Source organism: Topomyia yanbarensis, chromosome 3 (genome assembly GCF_030247195.1).
Source record: "Topomyia yanbarensis strain Yona2022 chromosome 3, ASM3024719v1, whole genome shotgun sequence".
In the NCBI taxonomy this organism is placed as follows: Eukaryota; Metazoa; Arthropoda; class Insecta; order Diptera; family Culicidae; genus Topomyia; species Topomyia yanbarensis.
In genome coordinates this window covers 348248579-348275096 of record NC_080672.1, presented here as the reverse complement: position 1 = coordinate 348275096, position 26518 = coordinate 348248579, and the positions used below count along the sequence as shown (strand labels likewise).

General features: G+C 39.6%; 3 protein-coding genes across 6 annotated transcripts in view; 1 reads left to right on the top strand and 2 right to left on the bottom strand.

The window, feature by feature from the left end:
- LOC131692698 (alpha/beta-tubulin-N-acetyltransferase 9) overlaps window positions 1–10886 on the bottom strand; it is a 37970-nt gene extending 27084 nt beyond the window's left edge. The window contains exons 1-2 of one of the 2 annotated variants that reach the window (XM_058979883.1): window positions 10795–10886; window positions 10641–10742 (exon numbers count right to left, since the gene is read on the bottom strand). In XM_058979883.1, coding sequence (XP_058835866.1) covers window positions 10641–10684 — 44 coding nt within the window. In that variant the 5' untranslated portion in view covers window positions 10685–10742; window positions 10795–10886. Of the gene's footprint in view, window positions 1–9793; window positions 9984–10640; window positions 10743–10794 lie in introns of those variants that run through there. The other variant, XM_058979884.1, reaches the window with a different exon arrangement.
- Window positions 9999–20894, top strand: LOC131692693 (zinc finger and BTB domain-containing protein 24). 2 transcript variants are annotated; one of them, XM_058979876.1, is made up of 7 exons: window positions 9999–10455; window positions 11459–11522; window positions 11833–11938; window positions 12110–12309; window positions 12388–12464; window positions 19331–19499; window positions 19559–20894. In XM_058979876.1, exons 1-7 carry the CDS (start codon window positions 10175–10177, stop codon window positions 20735–20737), a joined length of 2076 nt encoding a protein of 691 aa, XP_058835859.1. In that variant the 5' UTR covers window positions 9999–10174; the 3' UTR covers window positions 20738–20894. The 2 variants fall into 2 exon arrangements, with proteins under 2 accessions (XP_058835859.1, XP_058835860.1); XM_058979877.1 differs by lacking the exon at window positions 9999–10455 and adding an exon at window positions 10820–11106.
- Window positions 20895–22201: 1307 nt separating this feature from the next.
- On the bottom strand, window positions 22202–24359 carry LOC131692697 (trafficking protein particle complex subunit 3-like). Of its 2 annotated transcripts, none has more exons than XM_058979881.1 (2): window positions 24210–24359; window positions 22202–22834 (listed from the first exon to the last, which is right to left on the bottom strand). In XM_058979881.1, exons 1-2 carry the CDS (start codon window positions 24246–24248, stop codon window positions 22337–22339), a joined length of 537 nt encoding a protein of 178 aa, XP_058835864.1. In that variant the 5' UTR covers window positions 24249–24359; the 3' UTR covers window positions 22202–22336. The 2 variants fall into 2 exon arrangements, with proteins under 2 accessions (XP_058835864.1, XP_058835863.1); XM_058979880.1 differs by lacking the exon at window positions 22202–22834 and adding an exon at window positions 23010–24020 and having other exon boundaries at window positions 24210–24348.
- Between the last annotated feature and the right edge of the window lie 2159 nt (window positions 24360–26518).

The window sequence follows — 26518 nt, the reverse complement described above, 5'->3', positions numbered from 1 at the left end:
AGATATTAACGCAGGGTACTCTGGATGAATCTGTGAATAGATTTTATCACAAACTGGAATCAATATTTCAACAACTTGTGCCTAGGAGGATAACAAACGCCCTTGGTGGAATGCCGAGTTACGAAATCTTCGAAATCGTCTCAGGAAGGCTCGAAAACGATTTTTTAGAACAAGAGGCGAAACCGACAAAACGTCCGTGCTTGAATTAGAACGCCAATTCGAGCTCGTGAATGCAGCATACTTTCGCTCATATGTTTTCCGAATTGAATGCAGCATGAAGGACAACCCAAAGCAGTTCTGGTCTTACCTGCGGAACAAAACGTGCTCCAGTGGAATTCCGGAATGCGTCAACTATCGAGACAGGACATCAACGTCACCAGCGGAGTCAGCAAATCTATTCTCGTCATTCTTTCAAAACGTGCTAAGTAATAACTCACCACCTTTGTCTGAATCGTACTTGAGTAGTTTGCCAATGTTCACTCTGAATTTAATTAATCTTCGGGGGATTGACAGTTCCAAGGGCCCGAGGTCCGACGTGCTACAACCATCGTTCATCAAGAATTGCTCTTCATCTTTGGCATTACCAGCATCTCTATTATTCAATCGCTCTCTTGTTGAAAATGTTTTCCCCACGAAGTGGAAAGAAGCTTTGATAACTCCAATCCACAAAACAGGCAACGTACATGATGTCACCAATTATAGAGGAATTTCAATCTTAAGTTGCCTCCCTAAAATCTTCGAGAGTATGTTGATAGATGTTATCTACCCCACGTTAAAACACATAATCACTTTGGACCAGCATGGTTTTGTCAAAAAGCGCTCGACAACTACAAATCTGATGAGCTACGTGTCGTCGCTAATTGATAAATTTGAAAAACGACAGCAGATCGATGCGGTGTACATCGACTTCTCGAAAGCTTTCGACCGTGTTCCTCATCAGCTTGCTGTGGAAAAGCTAAGACGGACTAGGCTGCCGAACTGGCTGACTAATTGGATCTCCTCGTATCTTGCGAACCGTAGCGCCTCGGTGCGACTTGGAACTACACTCTCGGATCCTTTCCACGTTCCTCAAGGGAGTCATCTCGGACCTCTTCTATTTGTGCTCTTTGTGAACGACCTCTGCAGTGAATTATCGTCTTCTAAAGTCATATATGCTGATGATCTGAAAATTTACCGTGTCATAACAACTATGGTAGACTGTTGTGCATTGCAAATGGACGTCGATAGGATCATTTACTGGAGCGACAGAAGCGGAATGAGTGTGAATATTCAAAAATGCAGTACAATCACTTTTACACGAGTACATACTCCAATTAAGTTCGAATACTCAATGTGTTCTGCTCCCGTAGAACGAGTTGTATCCGTCAAGGATCTTGGTGTCATTCTCGACTGTAAGCTACGCTTTACCGCACATTACTCTTTCGTTATAGCTAAAGCCTACGCTGTACTTAGGCTAATCAAACGCAACGCTCGTGATTTGTATTGTCTAAAAGCACTATACATTACACTGGTACGCAGTATTCTAGAATATGGCGTTACTATTTGAGCTCCGTATCACACCATACACATTAATCGTATCGAACGGGTACAGAAGAACTTTATCAGGTTTGCACTTCGTCGGTTACCCTGGCAAAACCGTTTCCAGCTTCCTCCATATGAAGATCGCTGTATCCTCATCAATCTCCCTACGCTGCGAAACAGACGGATCTTTCTGCAACGACTTTTCATTTTCGACCTTCTGACGGACAACATAGACTCTCCTGCGCTTCTAGCAAAACTCGACCTCAACGTTCCGGGAAGATCTTTCCGGAGAATTGATTTTTTCCGACGCTCAACGCATCGCACGCAGTACGGCCAGAATAATCCTTTGGATGTTTGCTGTCAACTCGTCAATAGTGTCTATCATTTGTTTGATTTTAATATTAGTAAAGAATCGTTTTAATTAAAAATAGGATTAAGTTAGTGTTCAGTCTAAGGGTGCTTACAGAGTGGCGGAGAGAAGCTGAGCTGGGGCTGGTTCTGACATTAGAGTGCGAGATGCGAGAAATCTGCTTACAGCATATTAAATGGAGCCTGTCAGAGTGAAAGCGGGCAGTCGGCGCCGATCCGCTCGGCTTTCACTCTGACATCACCCATTTGGTTTGCAGCAAGCAGGTTTCTCGCATCTCGCATTCTAATGTCAGTTCCAGCGCCAGCTCAACTTCTTGCCGCCACTCTGTAAGCACCCTAAGTCTGTGCGATGTAACTTTTTTAAATCGAAGACAATATAATACAATTAACGACCGGGACTATTAATAGATTTAGAATTGGAAGTTAACCTTTTAAAAAAAATTTATCGTGGAAAATTTTGCGGTGCTGAAAATGGGGAAACGTTTGTTGTTATTCGTGAAATTTTGAAGTATTTTTGTTGTAAATTTAGTTGATAGGTAGTTTTGATCAGTGATGTTTGAACCGAAAAGAAAATTATTGCCATTTCGTAATTCAACTTTACGGCGTCCAGAAAGAAAGACGAGTGCATTGGAAAGGTATATGACTGGCATCGACCTTTTCGAGGAAAACAGTCGAAATTAACCATCATACAATAAACATTCTAGATTTTTTGTGGATTTATTGAACTTAGTAGAAAATGTGGACGATACTGTGTTTTCGAACATAACAAATGATTTCGTGTTATTTACGGTAAATGTTAATCCATTACATAAATAGTTAAATTTTTCGATAGCGCATCGATGATGACATGGACGGGAACGAGAACGCGAGAGAAGGCAGACTGAATGATCCCCAAGCGGCTTTACCGCCAAGGAAAAGGATCTCAACACGCAGCAGCAAGCTGCGTCAACAAGATCTGGAAGACCGACATTCTTAGCATTTTTACTTATTGTAAAAATTTTAAAGACCCACGGCTCAGTTGTGCTAACGCATTGAGCCGTTTCAAATAAATCTTTAGATTAAAAAAATCCATCACATAAATTAAATTTTTCGATAGCGTATGATCTACCTACCGGGCTGGGGCAGGATACGGGTTTTAAATTTTTAATGCGGGTACGGGTCAGGTTCGGATTAGGATTTTTTTCAGGTCCTGGGACGGGTCGGGTTCGGGTTTAGTATCTTTAAAAAATCCGGGTGCGAGTCGGGTTCGGTTAAACTTCTCAAGCAACCACTAAGCCGTGCAAAAAGGCATCAATTCGGTTCTATAGTTGCTTATTGAACAAGTATAGTACTCAAACCGAAAGTTATTTTCTTTTACGATTTTGAAGGCAAGGCAACAAATGATCTTTTGTGTGAGTGAATGGAAAACAGTGCGTCTAGTTATTTAAGGTATGCAAACTAGGCTCGACGGAACAATCCAAGTCAGTCTTGGATATCACATACATTTGGAGCAACATCAGATGTTGCTTCAAGCTGTTCTCAACCCTTATTCAACCGTTTTCACGCCGCCACCCGCGCTACGGCTTGGTAAGGCCAAACTGGCGTCGAAGGGAGTCAATTAAGGTCGTCTGACGTATTCTTGATGGTCACATCATTAGAGTATCTGCATTAGAATCGACAGACAGCCTTAGTTGATTATAGGATTAGGAAATAATTATAAAACAATATATAGTCTTTTTTCCTTCAGATAGTTGATATATGAGCTTGTATCGTCTTGAGCTTGAGCGTCTCATATGCGAGTTCCGACGGAAATTGAGGATTCTGTGAAAGAGATCTCTTCTGAGACGGTCGACCGGCGGTGTCAAAATGCAGAAGAAATGAGAAGCGGTAAGCGAGTTCTACAAAGGGGAATTAGACACTACCATTGAAATGAAATCTGTAAGTAGCACTAATAAACATTTAACTTCAGGAACCGTACGAAAAGGCGCTGGGCATGTAGCATTTGACTGGCATGGTCCATTCTCATTGGTTCGGAAGTCTTGGCTGGTTGGTAAATATATGCTCTTACTTGCAAGTTGATAGATCAATTCGCTTGAGTGGGGGACATGTGAATCCTGCTAGTTGTCGACTCTTTTGACCGTGGGTATGAGTCTAGTTCAGGAAAGGAGTGCAGAGATATTATTCAGGACTCGTTCTTATGATTATTTAACTCGATTAAGCTAACCGGCTCTCAGAAATGATAAGCAGCCCTTTCGGGTCGGTGTCGTGTGTTCGAGTCGAACCAGGCGGACATTCGGTTCGAGTAAACTTTACAGGGAATGTAGGATAAATATTTCTTATGTTCTTTATGGGTAGAGATTCCTTTTTGTGAAACCCTAACATACCTTTAGTCGTCTAGCTACTCAGCATTATGATATCCATAATGTAATGAATACGTTGTAGAAAAAAGTATTCGCGAGTAAGGACTACTACTGCTAGTATGTTTACTGTATCAATTAACTTTCCGGAAGTCGTGCTAGTGCACTGAGTGCGCGCTGCTCCGAAAATCTAGCGAAATCGACTTAGAGCAACTGCGGCTGCTCGTTCAGTGAGCCATTTGCGCGACTTCCGGAGGGTTAATAGTCGATTGATCTGCCTTGGACCTAGGAGACAAAAAGGAGATTAGGAAGAGACAGAAGCGGATTCAATGCGAAATTTGTCAATATGTATGGCGTAAACTCCAAGGCGATGTTAGGATGATTTTCCATATAATTTCACAGACTAGATGACACGACGTTACACGCTCTAAACTTGTGCCAAATAGTATGTATGAATGTATGTAGGTATGTATGTATGAATGTAAGCCCGTATGTATGCCTAAATGCATGGATGTGTATAGGAGCAATGTATCCCTGAGCAACGTTGAAGGGCAGCCTGAGCCGCCAAAACGCTCATGGGAAGTCGGATGCGCGGTCATAGATGTGACCATAAATCACCCGATGAGACAGCCCGATTCCACACTAATAAATAACAATAACAACAAAAATCTCCATCCCTTTTTAGGAAATAAAATAGGTTTGTTCCAGTACATGGAAGTTACTCCCTGTTGCTCCGGAGCAAAAAATTCTTGCTCCTTTTCACTCCGGTTTGCCACCAGAAGAAGAAAAAAGAGAAGAAGATAGTACAGGAACGATTTTCTCCCTGTTTGCTCCGGAGTACTTCTAGTTTCTCCTGGTACTGGAACAAACCTAATGTTGAATTATTCCTGAGCATGAGGCATAACCCACTTGTAAATGAGTGTTTGGGAACTCGGATAAAAGGTGAACCAAGTGTTCTGGCAAAATATTGCGTAGTTCCCACGAAATCGAATTGCACAGTATGAAAGTGTGATGAATCAAAAGTGTGATCAAAAGTGCAACTCCTTTGACCTGACAGATTATTGACATTGGAAAGTGTCAAAAACAAACTTCTTTTTACTTTTACACCGAGCAAAATTTACATTGAATTTCCATAAAAACGTCTTATGACTTTCAGACATAAGGATTTTAAATGGATTTTATAAGTCTGTCTTATGATTTGGAGGGGAAATTTTCCAAATCCATCTCTTATTATTTTCATAAGACAGTCTTATAAAATTTATGAAAATGTCCGATTGAACGCCATAGGTGCCCATTTATGAAAATTGCTGACATTTATAAGCAGAAAATATAGTAGAAATAATGCTTTTCATAGAACAGTCTTATGAAATTCATCACAATGTTCGAATGAATGCCATAAGTTTCAACAGTAAAAACAACCTTGAGAGGATATTAGGTTTTACACCAACCGACATAACCCCACAAAATGAGCCGGATGAACTTCGTTTGACAATGCTCGGTGGTTTGTTCACATGGGAATTACGTGAGTTTGAATGTAAAGCGGACCCTACACGAGCACAAATATTGACAATAAGTCATTTATTGATCAATATATTGATCGCGTAAGGACATTTTGAAAATATTGATTCTGTACAATTCAAATGGGATTGACGTATTGAAGCAGTCTTGACAAAATTTTTATTGACAATATTCTTGTCCCGTGTAGACACCAGTTGCACTCGAACTCACGCAACTGACAAAGTAAACAAACCACCGAGAATTGTCAAACATGAACATAATTCATCATGAGTTCATTGGTGTGCTCATCTTGTAGAACTCAATTCGAGACAAATGAACCGCCAAGTGTAGATCCCTTCAGAAGATTGAAGAGAAAACTCTCATTAAATATTAAAATTTGTAAATTTGCAACGCTTCGTCAATATTTCCTGGGAAACTGGGCTTAGACAACTGGGAAACTGGACTTGACAACTGAAGGATAATGAATGTTACTTCTCAAATGATTTTGATAATTATAAAATACGCGCCAGATACTAATTATATGCACAACTTATTTCATTTCAAATAATCGGATATCTTCTGTAAAAATCATAGTCACGTAAACTGATTTAATGCTCACAGTAATTTATTGAATAACATAAAAAACAATTATTTAAAATTTTGTTGCAATTTGACTAAAAATCTCACTTGTTTTGTTTCAAACAGCGGTAACCGAAAAGTGCTGGACTGAAACTATTAGCTCCTGGTTGACTGTCCAAGCCAGTACTGAATTCATAAGAACCAATTATGAACTTTTCACAAAAGAGACGTTAATGAAAAACAAAATATAATTTTATAGAATCAATAACAGATCTCATATGGGTTTCATGAGAAAAACTTATGAAATTCTTAAACGCATATATTGGAGCGAAATCATAAGACCGTTTTATGAAATACATTATTTGTGCGTCTATGGAGTGCATGAGTAAAGATAAATGAATTCATAAGCCTGTCTATGACATTCGAAAGCGTTCAATGGCATCGTCAGAAGGGTGGTTCATATGCCGAGACCTATGAAATTCTCAGACGCTTTTTGCTCAGTGTACACTGAGCAAAAAGCGTCTGAGAATTTCATAAGTCTCGGCATATGAACCACCCTTCTGACGATGCCATTGAACGCTTTCGAATGTCATAGACAGGCTTATGAATTCATTTATCTTTACTCATGCACTCCATAGACGCACAAATAATGTATTTCATAAAACGGTCTTATGATTTCGCTCCAATATATGCGTTTAAGAATTTCATAAGTTTTTCTCATGAAACCCATATGAGATCTGTTATTGATTCTATAAAATTATATTTTGTTTTTCATTAACGTCTCTTTTGTGAAAAGTTCATAATTGGTTCTTATGAATTCAGTACTGGCTTGGACAGTCAACCAGGAGCTAATAGTTTCAGTCCAGCACTTTTCGGTTACCGCTGTTTGAAACAAAACAAGTGAGATTTTTAGTCAAATTGCAACAAAATTTTAAATAATTGTTTTTTATGTTATTCAATAAATTACTGTGAGCATTAAATCAGTTTACGTGACTATGATTTTTACAGAAGATATCCGATTATTTGAAATGAAATAAGTTGTGCATATAATTAGTATCTGGCGCGTATTTTATAATTATCAAAATCATTTGAGAAGTAACATTCATTATCCTTCAGTTGTCAAGTCCAGTTTCCCAGTTGTCTAAGCCCAGTTTCCCAGGAAATATTGACGAAGCGTTGCAAATTTACAAATTTTAATATTTAATGAGAGTTTTCTCTTCAATCTTCTGAAGGGATCTACACTTGGCGGTTCATTTGTCTCGAATTGAGTTCTACAAGATGAGCACACCAATGAACTCATGATGAATTATGTTCATGTTTGACAATTCTCGGTGGTTTGTTTACTTTGTCAGTTGCGTGAGTTCGAGTGCAACTGGTGTCTACACGGGACAAGAATATTGTCAATAAAAATTTTGTCAAGACTGCTTCAATACGTCAATCCCATTTGAATTGTACAGAATCAATATTTTCAAAATGTCCTTACGCGATCAATATATTGATCAATAAATGACTTATTGTCAATATTTGTGCTCGTGTAGGGTCCGCTTTACATTCAAACTCACGTAATTCCCATGTGAACAAACCACCGAGCATTGTCAAACGAAGTTCATCCGGCTCATTTTGTGGGGTTATGTCGGTTGGTGTAAAACCTAATATCCTCTCAAGGTTGTTTTTACTGTTGAAACTTATGGCATTCATTCGAACATTGTGATGAATTTCATAAGACTGTTCTATGAAAAGCATTATTTCTACTATATTTTCTGCTTATAAATGTCAGCAATTTTCATAAATGGGCACCTATGGCGTTCAATCGGACATTTTCATAAATTTTATAAGACTGTCTTATGAAAATAATAAGAGATGGATTTGGAAAATTTCCCCTCCAAATCATAAGACAGACTTATAAAATCCATTTAAAATCCTTATGTCTGAAAGTCATAAGACGTTTTTATGGAAATTCAATGTAAATTTTGCTCGGTGTACTGGTAGGTTAGCATGGCTGCCAGTATTCCGATTTTTATAATATATTTCGACACAGATCTTTCATTAAGGCCTAAGTCGCAATGTACTCAAATGGAGAAAAATCAGTTGCAATATTCGGCGATGCTTTTCTAAATGTAGTTTTTATTGTAGGTAAAATAACTTTACAACCATGTTGTTTAAAGCATGTTTGGTTAAACCTTATAACAATATAACAAAGAAATTGATTCCTATGCGTTTTTAGTGGGTAGAAACTAAAAGAATGCTTACGCCCAATTTGCATTCCAGTCGTGATTTCGCCCTTCAGCAATCGCCATTTGCGAGAGGGCTAAACCGTGAACATGATTTTCAGAAGGGCGCGGTAAATGGGCTAAACTGACTCTGTCTTGCTAGGTAGGGCTGGGTAAATAGGCGAGCTTGACAGGATATTTTTAATAGGGCTCAGCAAATGGGTGCATAGAAACCCAATGTAAATGAAAGGGCGCGTGCATCTTTTCTTCGAATTACATGAAAATATCTAAATATTCGAATGTTTATGTGCAACAACTATCGAGTAGACATGATCATAATAGATATTGCTTATCATTTATATAATAGAACCGCCGTTTAAAGAATAATTTTGTGAATAATAACCGTACGCCCGGTTCTGTCAAAAAATGTAAGTTTAGCCTTTATATTCCATATGAGAAGAAGGGCCTAAGTCGAAATCTTGAAGAGAATGCATGTTTCGCCGTTTTGTTTTCTTTAATTATAAATCGAACTAAAAATCATTTTAACTAATTTTCACCTCAATCTTGTAGTATTTTTGTCGCATAATGTCATAATAGCGAAAACGCAGTTTGTTTACATTTGCGATTTAAGCCCTAATGAAACATCTATGTCGATTTGATCGAAAAAGTTAATTTTTTGTCGGTTTCATATCATTTCATTTGGCAACCGTGGAAAAAGTGTGATGCGCAGAGATGTCAGATTTGCAGACATGTCTGAAAATTCGCAGACTTAATTTTAGCTGCAGATTTTTTCGATGATGCAGATATTTGCAGATGTTTTAGCTTGGTTGCAGATATTTGCAGATTTTTTAGCTTAGTTGCAGATATTTGCAGATTTTTGTATATAAAGGCTTTCGGTTACACTAGTTTTCCTGACATTTTTTGTTGTTCCCAGATTTTAAAATTATTATTGCAAAAAAGTATCTGGCATTTCTGGTGATGCGAAGTGCATCAAAAACAATAAGCGGAAATATCTGAGGTATAAAATACGAATAATGAGATCTCGCATATTTATACTACCGCTCCCGATTAGTTTTCTTCCAAATTCAAAAGTCAAAACGGCTCAATACCTGCCCGGCTGGATATATGGGTTAACAATAATTCTTAAAATACTTAAAATAATCACAAACATATTTTTCGTATGCCCCCTGTGCACCACTTCGCATAGTGCTTGGATACATTACAATTGTCGCCAAAACATACCAGCCATATGTACACATTAGTGAAAATTTTGTAATTTACCTAGGGTCAAACTCAAAATCCACAATAGTGCAAGATTTCCTGATTAAGTCACTAGCTTGTTACAGAGATTTGCACTCACAAAAATTTTGCTTTATAACTCCGAATGAATCTTTCCACGCTGCTCGCCGCAAATATAAACCACCTCTTCGTTAGTAAACAAAACACAGACACTGCGAGGTGAAACCTTACAACGGTCGTCAGCCCACTCAGCTGTCAGTCAGTGGGCGGAATCTGTCATTCTTTCGGTCATCATTAAAAGGTGAAAATATGGCGATATTTTTGTGCGAGTAGTGAAAAATTTCCACCCAAAACGTTGCCTTCGTTCGTGCCTTGTACACAGTGGATCGGGAAGCCCGAAGACCGGTCCGAGCCGCGAGAGTGATGAGTTATCAGATAACACTGCAGGATTGCATCAATGATAACACCTTCGATATCGATGCATTCGAACGAGCCATCCAGCAACAGGTCCCGCAATACTTTCAGAACCTGGCCGATGAGAATCCCCAGTTGGGTTCGCTAGGCTTGATACCATCCACGGATGGTGAAAATGGATTTACAGCCGGCGGCAGAAGCAGAAGCGGTTCCGGCGGCAGTGGAGGCAGCAGTAGCGAAGATAGTATTCTGATTGAATTTGAGAAAATTGATGAACAGGAGGACGGAGGGTACTTATGAAGAGATTTTCATTTTTTCCTGTTTTATGATTTTCTCTCAAGCTGCGCGCGCGCTCTTTCCTTCTCTGTCGTATTATGTTTTTCGAATTCTTTGCTTTTTTCTGGCCCACCTCAATAACCACGATTAATTTCACGCCCACTCCCAAAATGTATCCATATACTATGCTATATAGTACCTTTGTCGACTTGCCCGTGCGCGGTGTTTGAATGGTGGGACCATTGCAAACAAGAAGCCTGCTATTCGGTGTCAAGCCAAGAATAGCGGAACATGTCGTTTTCTGTAATGAAGATAATTAAACCTGTTGAAATCACCTGTGATGGTTTAGGTACTTTAGATAAATGACGAAACGATATTATATTGTTTCACCATTAAACGTAAACACCGCGAGTACATCTATGATTGCTCTAATCACTGCGTTAAGGTCGGTTGAGATGACACTTAGCCTTTTGACGACTACAAAGTGTGAGAATCAAAACAAAGAACGTGTTTGTAAATTTATACCTCTTCCAACGATTTGCCCCATTATTAAAGGAAAGCAATGCAACGCAGCTAAGCGGAAGAAAAAAAGATAGGAATATCAAGAGCTTTTATTCGTGTTTCTCGTTTTGTTATTAATAGATGTTGAATACTTTGTGTTTGAGGTGCGTTGCTTCTACATTTTTTTTGTTCATTTTGCACGTCTCTTGATTACTTTATTCTTTCATTAAGCAATACAGTGAAATTTGTAGATTCTTTGAAATTCTCACCTAATTCTAAAGTACCTGTTCAAAGTTTTTGCAAACATGTTCAACTATTCGACGGGCAAAGCACACTTTACTATGCTGGTCTTAGGTTTTCAAACTGACTTCCTTTCTATACGATCCTATCTTGTCTTCCTCGAAATCCTTCATTTTTTTTCCTTTCGCAGTACTACTAATGTCAGTATTTTGTTTCAAACGAAATTGATCCAAAAAACTCCGTTTTCCAATTTATTTTTTTTCATACGAACCATAGTTATTATGAAAACAATACTCTAAACGAAGAAGGAGAGCCATCGCATGCTACAATCACAATAGAGGTACACACAAATAAAAAAATAAACTTGTATTAGTAGCATAAACTCGTACTCGTACTATTACTTCACACAAACATTCATTTCCTTATTCAAAGATAACACTTTTTGAACATCAGCATCATACTTGTTTAGTTCAGTATAGATTCTAAACGGTGTCATACAGCGGTCATTTTGTAGAACCCATTTTAGGTGCTCCATAATAAACACAACATTGATTCCTATTTTTAAAAAAAGCCATAGTTTCTTAGTAGAAGTAGACCGTCATAGGAATAAGGATAAATCCTGGTTAAACTAAAGAATGCTTTCATTTCAGGGACCTGACAATCAAATATTGGCGCGCTATCGCTGCAACTATGGCAGCTGCAATCGAAGCTACAGTACGGTTGGAAACCTACGGACTCATATGAAAACTCATAGAGGTAACGGAATATTTTAGAATAGTTTTTAAAAATAACTAGACAATTTTAACACAAAGTTGATGATTTAGATTTGCAAGCATTAACAATATGGTTAAGGTAATTTTGTTCCTCTTATATGCATACTACTTTTTTCAAGTAGTTAAAATTTACTATGTTTACTATACTTGACAGGTGAATACAAATTCAAATGCACGGAGGATGGCTGTAGTAAGGCGTTCCTCACTTCCTACAGCCAGAAGATTCACATTAGAGTACACACCAAAATCAAGCCATACGTATGTGCCGAAAGCAGTTGCAGAAAAGCGTTCAACACACGCTACCGTTTGCGGGCCCACCAGCGGTTGCACAATGGGGAGACGTTTAATTGTGAGGTTTGTAGTAAACAACATCGATTACTGGTTGACTTACTGGGCATGGTGAGATTATACGTTTTTTTAAAATAATTTTAGGTGTGTTCCAAGTTTTTCACTACATTAAGTGACCTCAAGAAGCACTCGCGGGTCCATACTCAGGAAAGGCCTTACAAGTAAGTCAAAAAAAGCATGTTGATTTTTAAGATGGGCACTAGAGTGCAAGGAAAAAATAACCTCCATCGACCCATCCCTGAGTCGCTTCCTAGTCCCACCAGGAGTACTTACACCAAATTTGAAACAAATCGGACAAGTCTAGCTTCCAGACCAACGTGCCTGATTATATGGGTTTTTTCTACACTTACATGGAAAAAACCCACTACCACGCATTTTCACCGCTAGGTGGCACGGATTGTTATATCAGTGTCAGTCAGATTGTCACTACTTTAATTTAATTATCTTCAATTTCATCGAAGACTGCAAGTCATCCCTCTTTGTTAGAAGAGGTTCTTAAACTTTTAACGAAGTGATGTCTGGGTCAGTTTTGCATGGGACCTAGCAGTGCACGGCTATATATCAGTGCTCGATTCCCACGCACTATACATTTTTGTAAATTAAATTGTAGGTTTAGCTCAATAGCATGTTCAGATTTTAGTACATGATACGAATCATGTTTTTTTTTTGGGAAAGGGGGGAGGGGTTGCTTTTCTAATCTTCCGGTCATCATATCATGATTTGGTATTCTTAGTATGTATAACAAACATAACGATGTGACACAAGGTGCTAAAAGCGCAATAAAATTCTGTCAATCCTATCTTGCATTGGATTGTCTGCTCGAAAGACATCACCAAGGGTCCGTCGTTCATAAACGATGTCGAATATTAACAGTTAGGGTGGAGCGTAATGCAACATGATTTAGCGAAATAAAAACTGAAAATGAATTTGAGACGTACTAGTTGAGCGGGAGTAATAAAACTGACAAGTTGCAATGTGTTTGAAGGGGAAAGGTATTTTAGATTATTTCCTTTTTTATGCGAGACATTGTTTATGAATGGCCCCCAAACAAACAATATTCCTTAATGAATATCGCGTAACATCGATGTCAGAGCAGTAAGATCAAGGCCAAGTTCCCTCCGTGGTTCGAGATAAACTGAGAAGCAACATCTATTTAGGCACCGAGAACAGACGTCCAGCGTAAACGTAAAAGTTGAGAAAATTTTTTCGCACATCCAAAGAAAATTGTGATGATTCTACCGTTGTTCCATTTAGTGCGTGAGTTTTACTGAATTGACAGTGGACCACGCAATTGATGCCCAAGTGACTATCACAATTATACTGGATTATGCCAATATGATGACCGTAGTGGTCTAGCGGAGATTAGTTCAAATAGCAAAACAAGTATTTTAAACTTGTTTGTTCGACACCTGGGTGTCTATTCTCAGTGATTTAGCTGTAACATATTAACCTTCCTAATTGAATCGAATAAGCAGATAGTATAGCCGACGGGAGAGGCATTTAACAAGGTTAGGAAAACTAGGAGTGAGGACGTCTGATGAGGAGGATCGCACCTAACAATATCCACTATATTAAACAAGCATAGTGGTGTTACAATATAGTAATTCAATCTGATGCAACAATAATTTAAGCAATGATTAATACACACTAGAACAGATAGAATAACTGGTAGAAAAGCGGGAGGGAATTTAGTATTCGTGGACATTACGGTTGACAGCGCTCTCTGATTTACTAATAATCGATTGATACGCTTCAGTTCAGACCTAGGGGACCCAAGAGGAGATCAGGAGGACGATAGAAGCGAAATCAATGCGAAGTTTTAATTGCATCACTGACGACTTAGCATGCGTTGTTAGGAGCAGGATGACAAACAAAACTCTTAGTTTCAGGAACTGTACTAGATGGCGCTGGGCCTGTGGCCTTCGACTGGCATGGTCCATTCTCATTGGTTCGAAAGTCTTCTTGGCTGGTTTTGGTAGATGTGTGCTTCTACTTGCAAGTTGATCAATTCGCTTGGGTGGGTGACATGTGGGTCCTATTAGTTGTCGACTCTTTTGACCGTGGGTATGAGGCTAGTTCAGGAAAGGAGTGCAGGACTAGCACCTAAGAGATAGTTAATTATTCAGGACTTTTTCTTACGATTATTTAACTCGACCAAGCATACCGGCTCTCAGAAATGATAAGTAACCATTTCGGGTCGGAGTGGTCTGTTCGAGTCGAACCAGGCGGACAATCAGCTCGAACAAACTTTGTGGGGAATAGTGGATAAATAATTCTTATGTTCTTTATGGGCAGAGATTCTTTTTGTGAAACTATAAAATGCCTTCACTTGTCTAGCTACTCAGGATAATAATAATAACAAAAAAGATGGTTTGCCTGGTACATAATATAATGATGAATACGCATATTGACTAGAAAAGGGAAAATCAAATTCTAATTTAAGATAGAGATGAAATAGCACAGTTGTAGGAAAAAGCATTTGGGAGTAAAAACTAATACTGCTAGTAAGTTTACCGTATCAATTAATAGTCGATTGATCCGCTTCGGACCTAGGAGACAAAAAGGAGATTAGGAAGAGACAGAAGACGATAACATACAACCCATCTATATTTCTTTGTCGATATTCTCAGATCAATGCACATTATGGTAACTGCATGCGATGACTGTGATAAAACCGGTGCACCGTTTCTTTACTTGGGTGTGTTATGAGAAAATGGATAACGTATGTGTTAAACTAAAGACCGAGTTATCAAAAAATAACCAGCAAATTTCGAGCCTCGCTAGAAATGCTTCTATATCTTCCTCGGTCCGGCCAAATCCTGGTACTTCTCGGTCACCTCAGAAATGTGGTTGCGAAGATGACCCTGATCCTACACTCAAAAAAAAGTAAACGTTATGCCTATTGATTTTACACATAGATTTTTGCAATTAACGGAGGCATATAGACACTATTTGCTGGCACATAAACCTAATGTGTGTATTCACAAGAAATATTAATCTTACATTCACATTTCATAACTATTAGGCACATAAAACCCCATTCTATAATAATATGCACATATAACTTATGTGTGTGCATACATAGTTTATACAGTTGACACATAGAAGGTATGTGTGCGCGTGATAACAATAGCCTTTCTTCTTCATATGAATTTTAAGCGGTTTGAAGCAAATAGAATTAACATTTGGATTTCTTTCAGTGTAGGGGCAGATCACTCTAAGAATGTATAACAAATTTGCATCAAAATGAAAAAAATGCATTTAATTTCCATTTTTGCATCAGCGTTGCACGGCCTCGCAAAAAAAAGTTTGTTTATCAAACGTCCTACGCTGATCCACTTTGTTCGACGTTTTGTTAAATGTAGGGCTAGTTTTTCTGTAGGGTTTTGACGTCTTACACGCAACGCAAAAACATTGCACGCAACGCAAAATACATTATGAATTTCTATGTTGATGGAAATAAATGCATTTAATTTCGCTGATTTTTAAAAATGCATCACAAGTGATCTGCCCCTAGCCCTGATCCGAGCATCATTCTTGTTGGTGGTCTAAAGTTAGTCGATAATAGTAACATTGTTACGGTTCCACCTCCTAAGCGGTTGCTCTGGTTGCCATCTTTCCCGCTCTCATGCAGCGACCAAACTGCAATAAGGATATAAAAGTCGGAAATCGTTCCAAAGTACACTGCCGTCATCCGCATAATAGTCCCATTTGCTATGGATTTCCTATGCATGTGGGACTGTTATGCGTATCACGGCAGTACAGCCCTGATACCTGGCTACAAGGCATACTGTCCAGAGGAGTCAAGGATTTTTTTTTGTTAGGGGAAACTTTGCCACTGTGACTACTATTCAGGTTATCTTTTGTGGCTGCCCCTGTTTGCTCAACATGTTACAAATTACTCGAATCCAATGTAGTTAGAAGCGAGTCGTTTATTTGTCCACATGTGTCGTCCCAACCGGGTGGTACATTATTAATGTAGCTAATACAACGTTCACACTAGGAGTTAACTCTGTAGTGTGAACGTAGTATAAGGATCCGTTTGGGACAGGTATGCCACATCACGTGAGGCGTCATAATATGCCTTCCGAAGTATCGCTCCCTTCCAAGAAATAGTACTGCAGAATGGCAGAGAATATGTTCCGAGCTCTCGGGCTCGTAGTTACAGAATCGACAATTGTCATCTAGACTTTTGCCAAACCTATGATTATACGTAAATCTTTTCGTTTTAGATCTATTAGTTTTTTGGCTCTCGCTGTATCTGGATGCTTGAATTTTTTAGCTTGTCGGGCGCCTTCTACATTACGCCAGTTGTTTACTAGTTGGTCCCTTGCCCAAGCCGAAAGTTCTAATTTGATGGCAAAGGTAGATATACCTAGAAATGGTTCTGGTCCAACAAACGTGTTTGATGAACCACGCCTGGCTAATTCGTCGGCTACTTCGTTACCATCGATTCCTTGGTGGTCAGGTACCCAGAAAATCATTACTTTATTCCGAGTTGCCAGTTGTTGTAAAGATGTGATGCACTCCCAAACCAGTTTGGACTCACATTTTGACGACCTTAATGCCAACAGTGCTGCTTGGCTGTCCGAGAAGATTGTGATTTTTGCATGTCTGTAGTTTCGTTTCCTACAGACCCCCGAGCAGGTGTGTATTGCATATACCTCTGCCTGGAAAACTATACGCCACTTTCCCATTGTTATCGCTTCTTCAATTCTTGGTCCGAAGATTCCCAAGCCAGTCAGCTAAGCCATTTTAGAACCGCATAGAATGATGTAGTATGGGACCCCCTACATCCCATATCTGACGATCCACTTTGTGGACCTCATATGAGATATAGAAGTTCGATTTAATCTCCATTTTATCTTGAACTGTAGTCAAGACAGGGTTTAGTTTGAGTTCCTTTATTATACTCAGGTGACTATTTAAATCCCCATCAAATAGTGGTTTACCCTTTAGCACTCTCAGAGAGCCAAGTCTCGCCTTTCTCGTAACAGGTTTGTGCATTGCAATGTGCAATGAAGGTAGATGAAGCATGGCTTCCATGGCTGTAGTGGGTGTTGATTTCATAGCGCCTGTGATAGAGAGGCAGGCTAGCCTCTGAACTTACCCTTGTTTGTAGGTGCACTTTCTAAACTTGGGTCCCGTATTGCTTGAGCTCTGCTCCATTATGCTATCGACCTGCGTGCATCGAGTAGCATTCAGCTGTTCATGGCTGAGGGTATTCGCAGGGTAACCAACTGGGATGATGGCCATCGAGTGCGACTTGGCTATTTCGTTGAAGGTTGAGCGCTGCTCAGTTTTTGGTGTCTGGGATCCTGACCTTTGATCTTTTTCGGTTACAGTTCCTTCCTGCTTTGAACTGGAGTCGACTGTTTCCAATTTTTAGGTTAGGTGTATGGCTTTGCAGTCTAATTTTTAAGCAAAAACAAACTATTTTGTCTTCATCCGACGTTTCGGTCCGTTCCTTCCTGCACCCATTATTGTTCGGCGACTCCGTGTCTATCGAACGCTGTCGCTTGGATGGTGCCTTCCCTATTGGGATTTTGGACAACTCTAGCAGGACACATCATCCTCCAATGAACCACTATTCAGCAGCTCTCCAAGCTTACCTTCCACGCAATCCTTCTTTTCCACCTCCATCGCCGCAATCTCCTCCAAAGTCATGTTTACAGTGTTCTTAGTGTTTTCTGTTTTGTTCCCACAAATAGCTAGGGAAAGAAAGTCAACCCTGTCAGAGCCCCGCTTGACAGGGTACGGGCAAAATACTGTGGAAAAAAAAATAGTTTTACGTAGAGTTGGGGTTCGAAGTGTTGATGCCCCCCCGCCAGTCATCCCTCGGGGCGGGTCACGTCTCACCTTGGATTGAAGCATACATTTTACGGTTGGGGTTTTGCTTCCCGCCCGTTGGCACCCTCTGATTCCAAAGCTACATCAGAAGGCTGTTAGCACCCAGGCTACGCCGGTCTAACGATCAAATGTCATCGATAGACTCACGTGAAGGCATGAGGTAGGATACATGTGAGTACGAAGTTATCTCACCATTTGACAGAACAACTGTTGTTAGTCGCCTCTTATGACATGGCGAACAGAAATCCAAGTGAGTCGATTCTTTGCTGAAATACTGCGAGAGCCCCCACCGGATACCATACGGCTGAATTACGATATTCGACACCCACGTGAATATACCTATTCCAAGTACCCCCTAAGAAAGATTGTTTCAAAATCATCCAATGACCATGGACGACGTCCAACGAACCGTTCACCGGACGTCTATCGTTGGACCCGTGTTAGACTATTTTGAAACATTTTTGAGCTTCTCAGTGGTGGTAATAACCATTGGGGGCCAAGGGACCTGTTAGTGTTGTCGTGACGCTTGTTCGAGTCGGTTGATTTTTCGGCCATCTTTTTTTCTTCGAGAGCGAGCAACGTACGCACATCTGTGTGCCACAAGTATAGCGAACAGATTGAGGCTCGATTTTTTTGGTCAGAGCGTCACCCCTCTAAATTTAAAGAAGTCTTGGTAAAATCAAATCGTTCGTTCTAGTACGATCGTGAAATGTCCACCTTCTAACATTTGTACTCCATACCAAAATCTCCATTTTGACCAATTATCACTTCCGGCATCTATACTAGAAGCACAGGTTTTTAAGCCGGAGATTATCACTGTTACCTACTGACCTTGAAGATTGCGGTTTTTCCCACAGAAATATTACACATAATGCCAGAAATTTGACTTTACGCTTGTCCGGACATGCCGCAGACTCAGGTAATTCGCATTTAATGCCAAAAGATCCTGACTCCTGCGTTGCAAAGTAGCCGGGAAACTCTAAGCTTGTTCATTGACCCTTCTCCACGCTTTTCTAAACTTTCTTACTTCAAATTCTTGCTCTTCCTTGAGTACTATGGCTCTTAATATTTGAAAATACTTCACCTTCCTGTCCCTTGCTAATTATATGTCGTCACAATATAAAAAAAATAATGCCAGAAATTTTGCACAAATAAAATAAATTTCATTTCGTTTCAGATGTAAAGAGGAAAAATGCGGCAAGGCCTTTACTGCATCACATCATCTGAAAACCCATATTCGAACTCATTCGGGTGAGCGGCCCTTTTCCTGTGCCGTATCCGATTGCCAGAAAGCTTTCAGCACGCCCCATAGTCTCAAATCACACACTAAAACTCATGAGAAACCTGTAAGTTTATGTGCCATTGTTTTTATTATAATCACTGTGACGAAGACATTTTTTTACAGAAGAAAAAATCCTCAAAATCGGTTAGGAAACAGAGGAAATTGGATCGAGCCACAAAAACAGAACAAAGTATAGTCAAGCAAGAGACCCACCCGGAACTGATAATTGAAGACGAGCTCCCGCCGTTGGACGAACCGGAAGATGAGGAGGACCAGGAGCAATTAGGTGTGCAACCTACTGAAGCTCCGTATAGCTTGGTGGACTTCCACGAATCCAAAGCTCTGGAAATGGCACTTGCCTCCGAAGAGGAATTCAACGCACCTTGGGTAGACATATCGGTGCTGGAAACGAAACCACTTGCATTGGATCCGGTGACATCATCTTGCGTGGCACTGCCCACCAGTGTTCCATCCTATGTCGATCTTCCGTTCAACGTTAACGTGGCGGATTTCGCAGAACCGGAGCAGAGCGACGGCAGCGGTGAGCTATTCTTGGGCGGCTATTACGATGAGAATTTACTGCAAGAAAGCGCAAGGAAAGAGATTGACGAGGCAATTCATATAAGCGAACAAAATGTTGCAAAACTGGAACAGATGGGCAATCAAGATACGGACACGATTTTGAACGAGCTGTTCATGGAAGGTATACTACCTACGGGTTCGGAGCAACAGGATACCAACAATAATGACTGTTCTGAACCAATCAAAACACTGAAGGATATAACGGCGGATGCAGACATTTGTCGGTGTGTCAATTGTCAATGCGATCCTCACCAGGGTTGTATCGGTGGGTGTGGCCCGGAACGTCCGTGTAGACCTCAATCGGCATCCACTCATCAGCAGCAGCAGCAGCAACATCAAATGGCCTCTCTTCCAGCACTAGTAGAAAGTCTCAATTCGTACCAGGATCATCAACCGGAACCGACTGAACTCGCTTTGGGAAATATGTGTGATGGTAAGAAAGTACCACCCACGCCTAGTTCATCATCCGGCAAAGGTTGCTGTTCGTCAAAGTCGTCCAGTACAACACAGGCGGCGGCAACAGCGGAACCGATCTCCGAACTGCTGACAAGCCTCATCGGGCAGCAGAGCTGCGACTGCAGGGGCCCTGCGGAGGGTATCTCCAAGGGATGCTGTGTGGTGATCTGTTTGAAGACGCTGGAAACTCTTAAACAAGTGCTTACCACGCAGCCGAATCTGATTCGGTGCCATAGTGCCAGTAGCAGTGCCATTGCAAATTAGAAACGAAGTGTAGAAGGGCCGACACGGAACAAATACTTTTAAATTTATTTTTATTTACGTGACTTTGAATTGGATTCATTCGTCATGTACAACACAAAACGGAACAAAGATTAGTCAGATAGGTTTTAATGTTATTCGTTCAAAGTGCCGTTTACGATTATTATTAGTTTGTATTTTGAATTTTATATTTTTTATTATGAAGTGCAATCAAAGTTATCTCTTCGGGAAGAGAATTTACCTATTACTATAGTTACAGATACAGAGATATTTATTCGGAACAGCTGTGGAAACTGTGTTTGGTTTGTTGTGCTGCTTTGCATTTATCCTGCTGGCAGCAGTGAGCTTGTTTGGTCGTATGCTGTTTGGTATAGACTGATACTGTTTAGATAATGCTACTGGATAGTCAATAAAATTAACCCTTAAATGCGTAATGTTGTTTTAAAACAACATTGTGAAAATCATCTCAAAATTATCATAGTGACGTATTAAAACTGTGAGACAATTTTCAGAAAATTTGACAAAAATTGCTTTGCGCCTTTAAGGGTTAAACGAACAAGTAAGGTGATGGTCACGATGGTGTCCCCGGGGATTTTTACGAGTCTTCTCTTTGGATTGTACAGGTTGAAATATGAAGAAATTCGAAGGAGGGGAAGCCAACGAATACACACCGACGCTTTCCGTAGTGCGAGCAGCACGATCCTTCGTACTGTTGCCTCTGTCGCGCTGTTTACACTGGAGGACTAGTTCGTACCGTACGTGTTTGAAATGTTGTATCTCCTAAAAAATTTGGAATTTAGCATTTAAATGAAAATAAATATATGTAAATTATTATTTGCTTATTACTATCATAATGAATACTTAAATTTTTATTAAATTTAATTTTTTTTCGAAATATTTATTATTAATGTAGATATGAGCTTACTTTGAAATTTGGCATATTATCAACATGTAAAATGCGTTGAAAATGAATCATCGTGACCACCGTCTAAACAATTTATGAAACAATTTATTAAAAAAAATAAATATTATCCGTGGTAGTGCATATACAAAAAAATGCAATAACCTTTTCGGAAATGTCAGTTGAATATTTGTCATGTTTAGTAAGATTTTTGATTGATACAAATTAACAAACGATACAGTAGTCAACCCAACAGTTATTCACCAACTAACCAACTGGTGCCATCCTACTGCGGCTGCGAATTTCATATTTTTCCAATAGTTTTTATCAACCTATGAACGTAGTGTATTACAGGAATCTTCACATTCAGATTCTATTTCTAAATCTGTCCACCTGTGCCTGATGTGTGATGCTTCCAGCAAGAATAGATGTAAGTGAAAAAAATGTCCTCAGCTTCGCAAAGATTTCAGGGGGAAATACAATGTTTGTGCTTTGTTGAAAATGACCAGATAACATTTTATTCTTCGAAATAGCCTTGCGCCCAGAATTTTCTTTCCAATGAAACATTCTGTTGGAATTAAAAATAGTTTTAATTTATGTTCTCACCTTCATTGCAATCCCATTGCTAATGTGTACTCCCTCTCTATTCGAAATGAGTGTCTCGTGGAATGCAGTGATCGTAATTTACCCATACAGCTAACTTAATCCTCCCCTGCTGGTACGGCATCCTCTAGCCGCCGGATAAACTTAACCCGCAACTCCGTACTGCCATCGCCCTTCAGTTGATCCTGAGAGAACCAACACTGCACCTCCAGTTGCACCATCTCCAACGCACCGCGAATACAACCACAAATGATAGAACTGTACCGTAATTGCTGATAGTCAGCCGGCAGCTCAACAAACTCCGTTAGCGGATTGGAATCGAATACCAGCGAAAATTCGTCTCCCGAGGCGGCCCAGTTCGAAATCGTTGGCTGTACATTCAAATACATTCTGAATGCTAACTGGATCTTGTCGGCAGTTTCACGCATGTCCAGACAGCGGGGAGAGTTCGTTCGTGACAAGAAATCTTCAATCAACCGCATGCCCATGTTGTACCCGATCCGCTCTAGCTGTTTGTTGACATCTTCGACACTCTCGAAGTCGCGTAACATCTGGGACACAAGGGCGCCATAGGTGAGCGTTAGTAGTTCGGAGTTCTGTGAAGAAAAGTATTTGATTTTCAGTTAAATGTAAGTTTGATATGTCGAAATTTTCTAAAATGAGTCACATTGACTATACGCTGCCTATCTTCCACAGTCAGACAATCCTTTAAAATGGATAACTGATTTACATGACGTTTTCACACAAAGTTAAGCAAAAAATACGCCATAATTTCGCTCACAATTAATATGTTTATTGCATATTTGTTCTCGCTAAGCACAATCATATATTTCAAAGCTTAAAATTCGTTGCCACACGACAATCTCATTCCATATCCTGTTTCATCTCACTTGTATGAAAACGACCGCCCTCGCCGCGAACCCGATTCATCGCGTGCCGATGTCGCGATTCATGCAAATACTTTGGCCGCTCTTTCGGTATCTTGCCCTGGGCTTCCAGTTTCGCTCTGGCCTGCCGGCGTTTTAGAATTCGCTTGTACTGCTTGGCATTCACGTACAGCGGTTCTTCCTCGGACTCCATGCTGGCCATGGTTTGGATGGCTTCGATGTTGGAACTGCTAGCAGTCACCATCGTGGCTGAAGCGCTTGGTCCCGTTGGAGTGCCGCTGGTCGTGCTCGAGCTGGCCGAGCTAACCGTTGCCTGCACGGTAGGAGTAAAGTTCGCAGCATGTTGTATCGACGTAATTCCGGTCTGGTCGGCGGTTAACATCATAACCGGAGTAGTTGCGGTAGCGTTGGTTGGGCTTGTCAGCGCCTGGTTCGGAATTTGAACGATATTGCCGTTGATGTTTATGCTCTGAATGGGATCAGCAGTCGGCATTTGCACCGGTTGGTAGAGAAAGGTTTGTCCTCCGTCTAGGGAGAATTGTAACATTTGAGGTTGTGCTGTTTGCTGGACTGGCTGAGTCGGTACTACTAGACCCTGATTGGACAATGAAGTGATAGGTAGCACTTGAACCTGCTGACCCGAGGTGCTTCCATTGAGATGCTGCTGTAGACTTTGCAGCAGCAGCTGTTGGTTGTTCGGGTCCTGCAAGGCTTGATTCAGTTGCAATATTTGAATAGGACCTCCACCGATTGTCGATCGTTCCGTCGGGTTCTCCATTTTAATAATGATATTATCCTTGCGATCTTCCGGTTGCATTTTGAACTATTTATGCACTTTGCTTAAATCACCTACCAATCTACACTCTCGCACAGTTTGGCCTTCTTAAAAACGGTACTAAAAATACAAGGAAAAGACAGTCGGAGAAGATGGCACTTTAAAAAACGAGACAACCGAGTAAAATTGCCAGCAAACTACTACAATAATTACTTGTTTTTGTTCGAGATAAGATATTGATTCGTGAGACTGCTATGATACACTGCGTAGAATCGACTCTCAAATTACGCGTATAAATGAAAAACTTACCACTTTTTTCGTATCCAAGCGAGTGTTCTGACGAGACATTCTGTTTTCTTCTACTACAATACTAATTTAATCGGTATTATCTTGAGATTTCGTATTAAAAATTTTCGCTCTACCGAGAAAGCGTTTTTCTTTCGAGTTTTGACGCCTATTTCTTTCGATGACAGATGCCAGCATAGAAAATTGTTTCGAAATGGTTAGAAAAAAGTATAGTTTCTGAATGTGATCTAATTATAGTTACTATATATTCATAGTTTAGCGGACACAAAAGACACACTCAAAAAAAGCAACCGTTATGCCTATTGATTTCACACATAGATTTTTGCAATTAGTGGAGGCAGATAAAATAGATTATAACTACTAGAGGGAGCATAGCGCTAGTATCTCCATGTATTCACGGACTGAAACATGGGGTCTCGCTCTAGCATATTGTATCCCATTACTTTGACATGTGTGTACCCCAGTGTTAGCAGCGGTATGCGACCTCTAGTAGTTATAATCTCTTTTAGGCAGATATGGACTTTTTTTCATTAGGTCCAATCTGCAAATGAGAGCCCTCTTTTTTCGCGTTCTCTTTCGATTATTACCGCGAAACCATAAAACTTTTTAAACATTTATCGGTATGTTTCGAAAGACCAAGGTTTTTACTAGCTTATTATGCATACAGTTGACGGGAAATCAGAAAGGTGACCGAGTAATTCGCGGAAGAGTAAGTAAACAAAGAGAGACTCTCTTTTGCAGATTGGACGTATTGAAAAAAAAAGTCTTCATATACACTATTTCCTGGCACATGAACCTAGTGTGTGTATTTACAAGACATACTGAACTTACATTCACAGTTCATAACTATAAGGCACATAAAACCCGATTCTATATCCATACGCACATATAACTTATGTGTGCGCTTACATTATTTATACAGTTGACACATAGAAGGTATGTGTGCGCGTGATAACATTAGCATTTCTTCTTCATATATATTAGATCTTAAGTAGTTTGAAGCAAATAGAATTAACGTTTGGATTTCTTTCAGTGCAGAAAATAGGAAGAAAACACTCTCTAATAAATAAACCTAATAAACGCGAACTTTAATTTGCATTACCTAGCTGTAGGTAATCTGAAATCTGTGCATCCTACTACCTACTATCGAAAAACCAAAGAGAGGGAGCTCAAATTTACCCCAAAATAATGAGATATTCCCCAAAACCAACTATACGTCATCCCATTAATTTTAAGCAAAAAAATCATTCCCTCTCCTTTTTTTCCGGTAGTGAAATAAGGACAGCAAATTTAAATTGCCTACTGGTAGGTACCCGTACAAATAAATACCTTTCCGGATAGCTTCGGAACCATTTCCAAACTATTTATATAATACTCACCATATTGGGAATACTATTGATATATTCAATCATTATAATTCAACTATGAAACTACCATACTCATTTTAGTTACCATTTCTAATATCTTTCGCGTATCCTATATTAAAGATTTGTATACTAAATTGTTGTATCTGTTTACCCTGTTCCAAAAACCTGTAGTTTAATATAATAAAAATACCACTGACGAACTGACGTGCCACATGGAACAGAAATGCGTCAGATGTTGTCCTAATTGTTTGATTTAAAATACGTTGTTACACTAGCGGCGTCTGTATAATTGTTCGCGTGGTAGTCTTCGTCGATAAACCAACAGTACGTAAAATCCAAAGTGTATCTACGTTGTACCAGGTATACTAGAACGAACAAACTTTCTTTTATTCATGTTACATATTTTTTCCAGCTGTTTATTACCTTATATATTTCACAATTTCATAAAACTGTTCATTAAAAGCAAAAATAGTAGCAAAACACATGCATTTTCAATTAATTTTGAATACCACTTTGAAGCATATTGCCAATACACGCGCAGCTGAAGGAATTGCACACATTCTAGGATATCAATATACTTGGTTCTTGAATAATATGTTGTCAAAATGTATATGGAAAAGATTATATTTTGGTGTAGTGACCATTCTTAACAACCCGTTGTTTGTATGGTCGAGAATGGAAAAACGATAATGATTATGTTCACTCAAAAAAAAGTAAACGTTATGCCTATTGATTTTACACATAGATTTTTGCAATTAACGGAGGCATATAGACACTATTTGCTGGCACATAAACCTAATGTGTGTATTTACAAGAAATATTCATCTTACATTCACATTTCATAACTATTAGGCACATAAAACCCCATTCTATACCAATATGCACATATAACTTATGTGTGTGCATACATAGTTTATACAGTTGACACATAGAAGGAATGTGTGC

Bases quoted from the DNA above. Each gene is read 5' to 3' on its own strand.
- LOC131692693 (XM_058979876.1), top strand. From the start codon at position 10,175: ATGAGTTATCAGATAACACTGCAGGATTGCATCAATGATAACACCTTC. The intron at 11,523-11,832 runs GTACACACAAAT...CTTTCATTTCAG, and splicing joins ATGCTACAATCACAATAGAG to GGACCTGACAATCAAATATT. The intron at 12,310-12,387 runs GTTTGTAGTAAA...AAATAATTTTAG, and splicing joins GGGAGACGTTTAATTGTGAG to GTGTGTTCCAAGTTTTTCAC.
- LOC131692697 (XM_058979880.1), bottom strand. From the start codon at position 23,942: ATGCAACCGGAAGATCGCAAGGATAATATCATTATTAAAATGGAGAAC.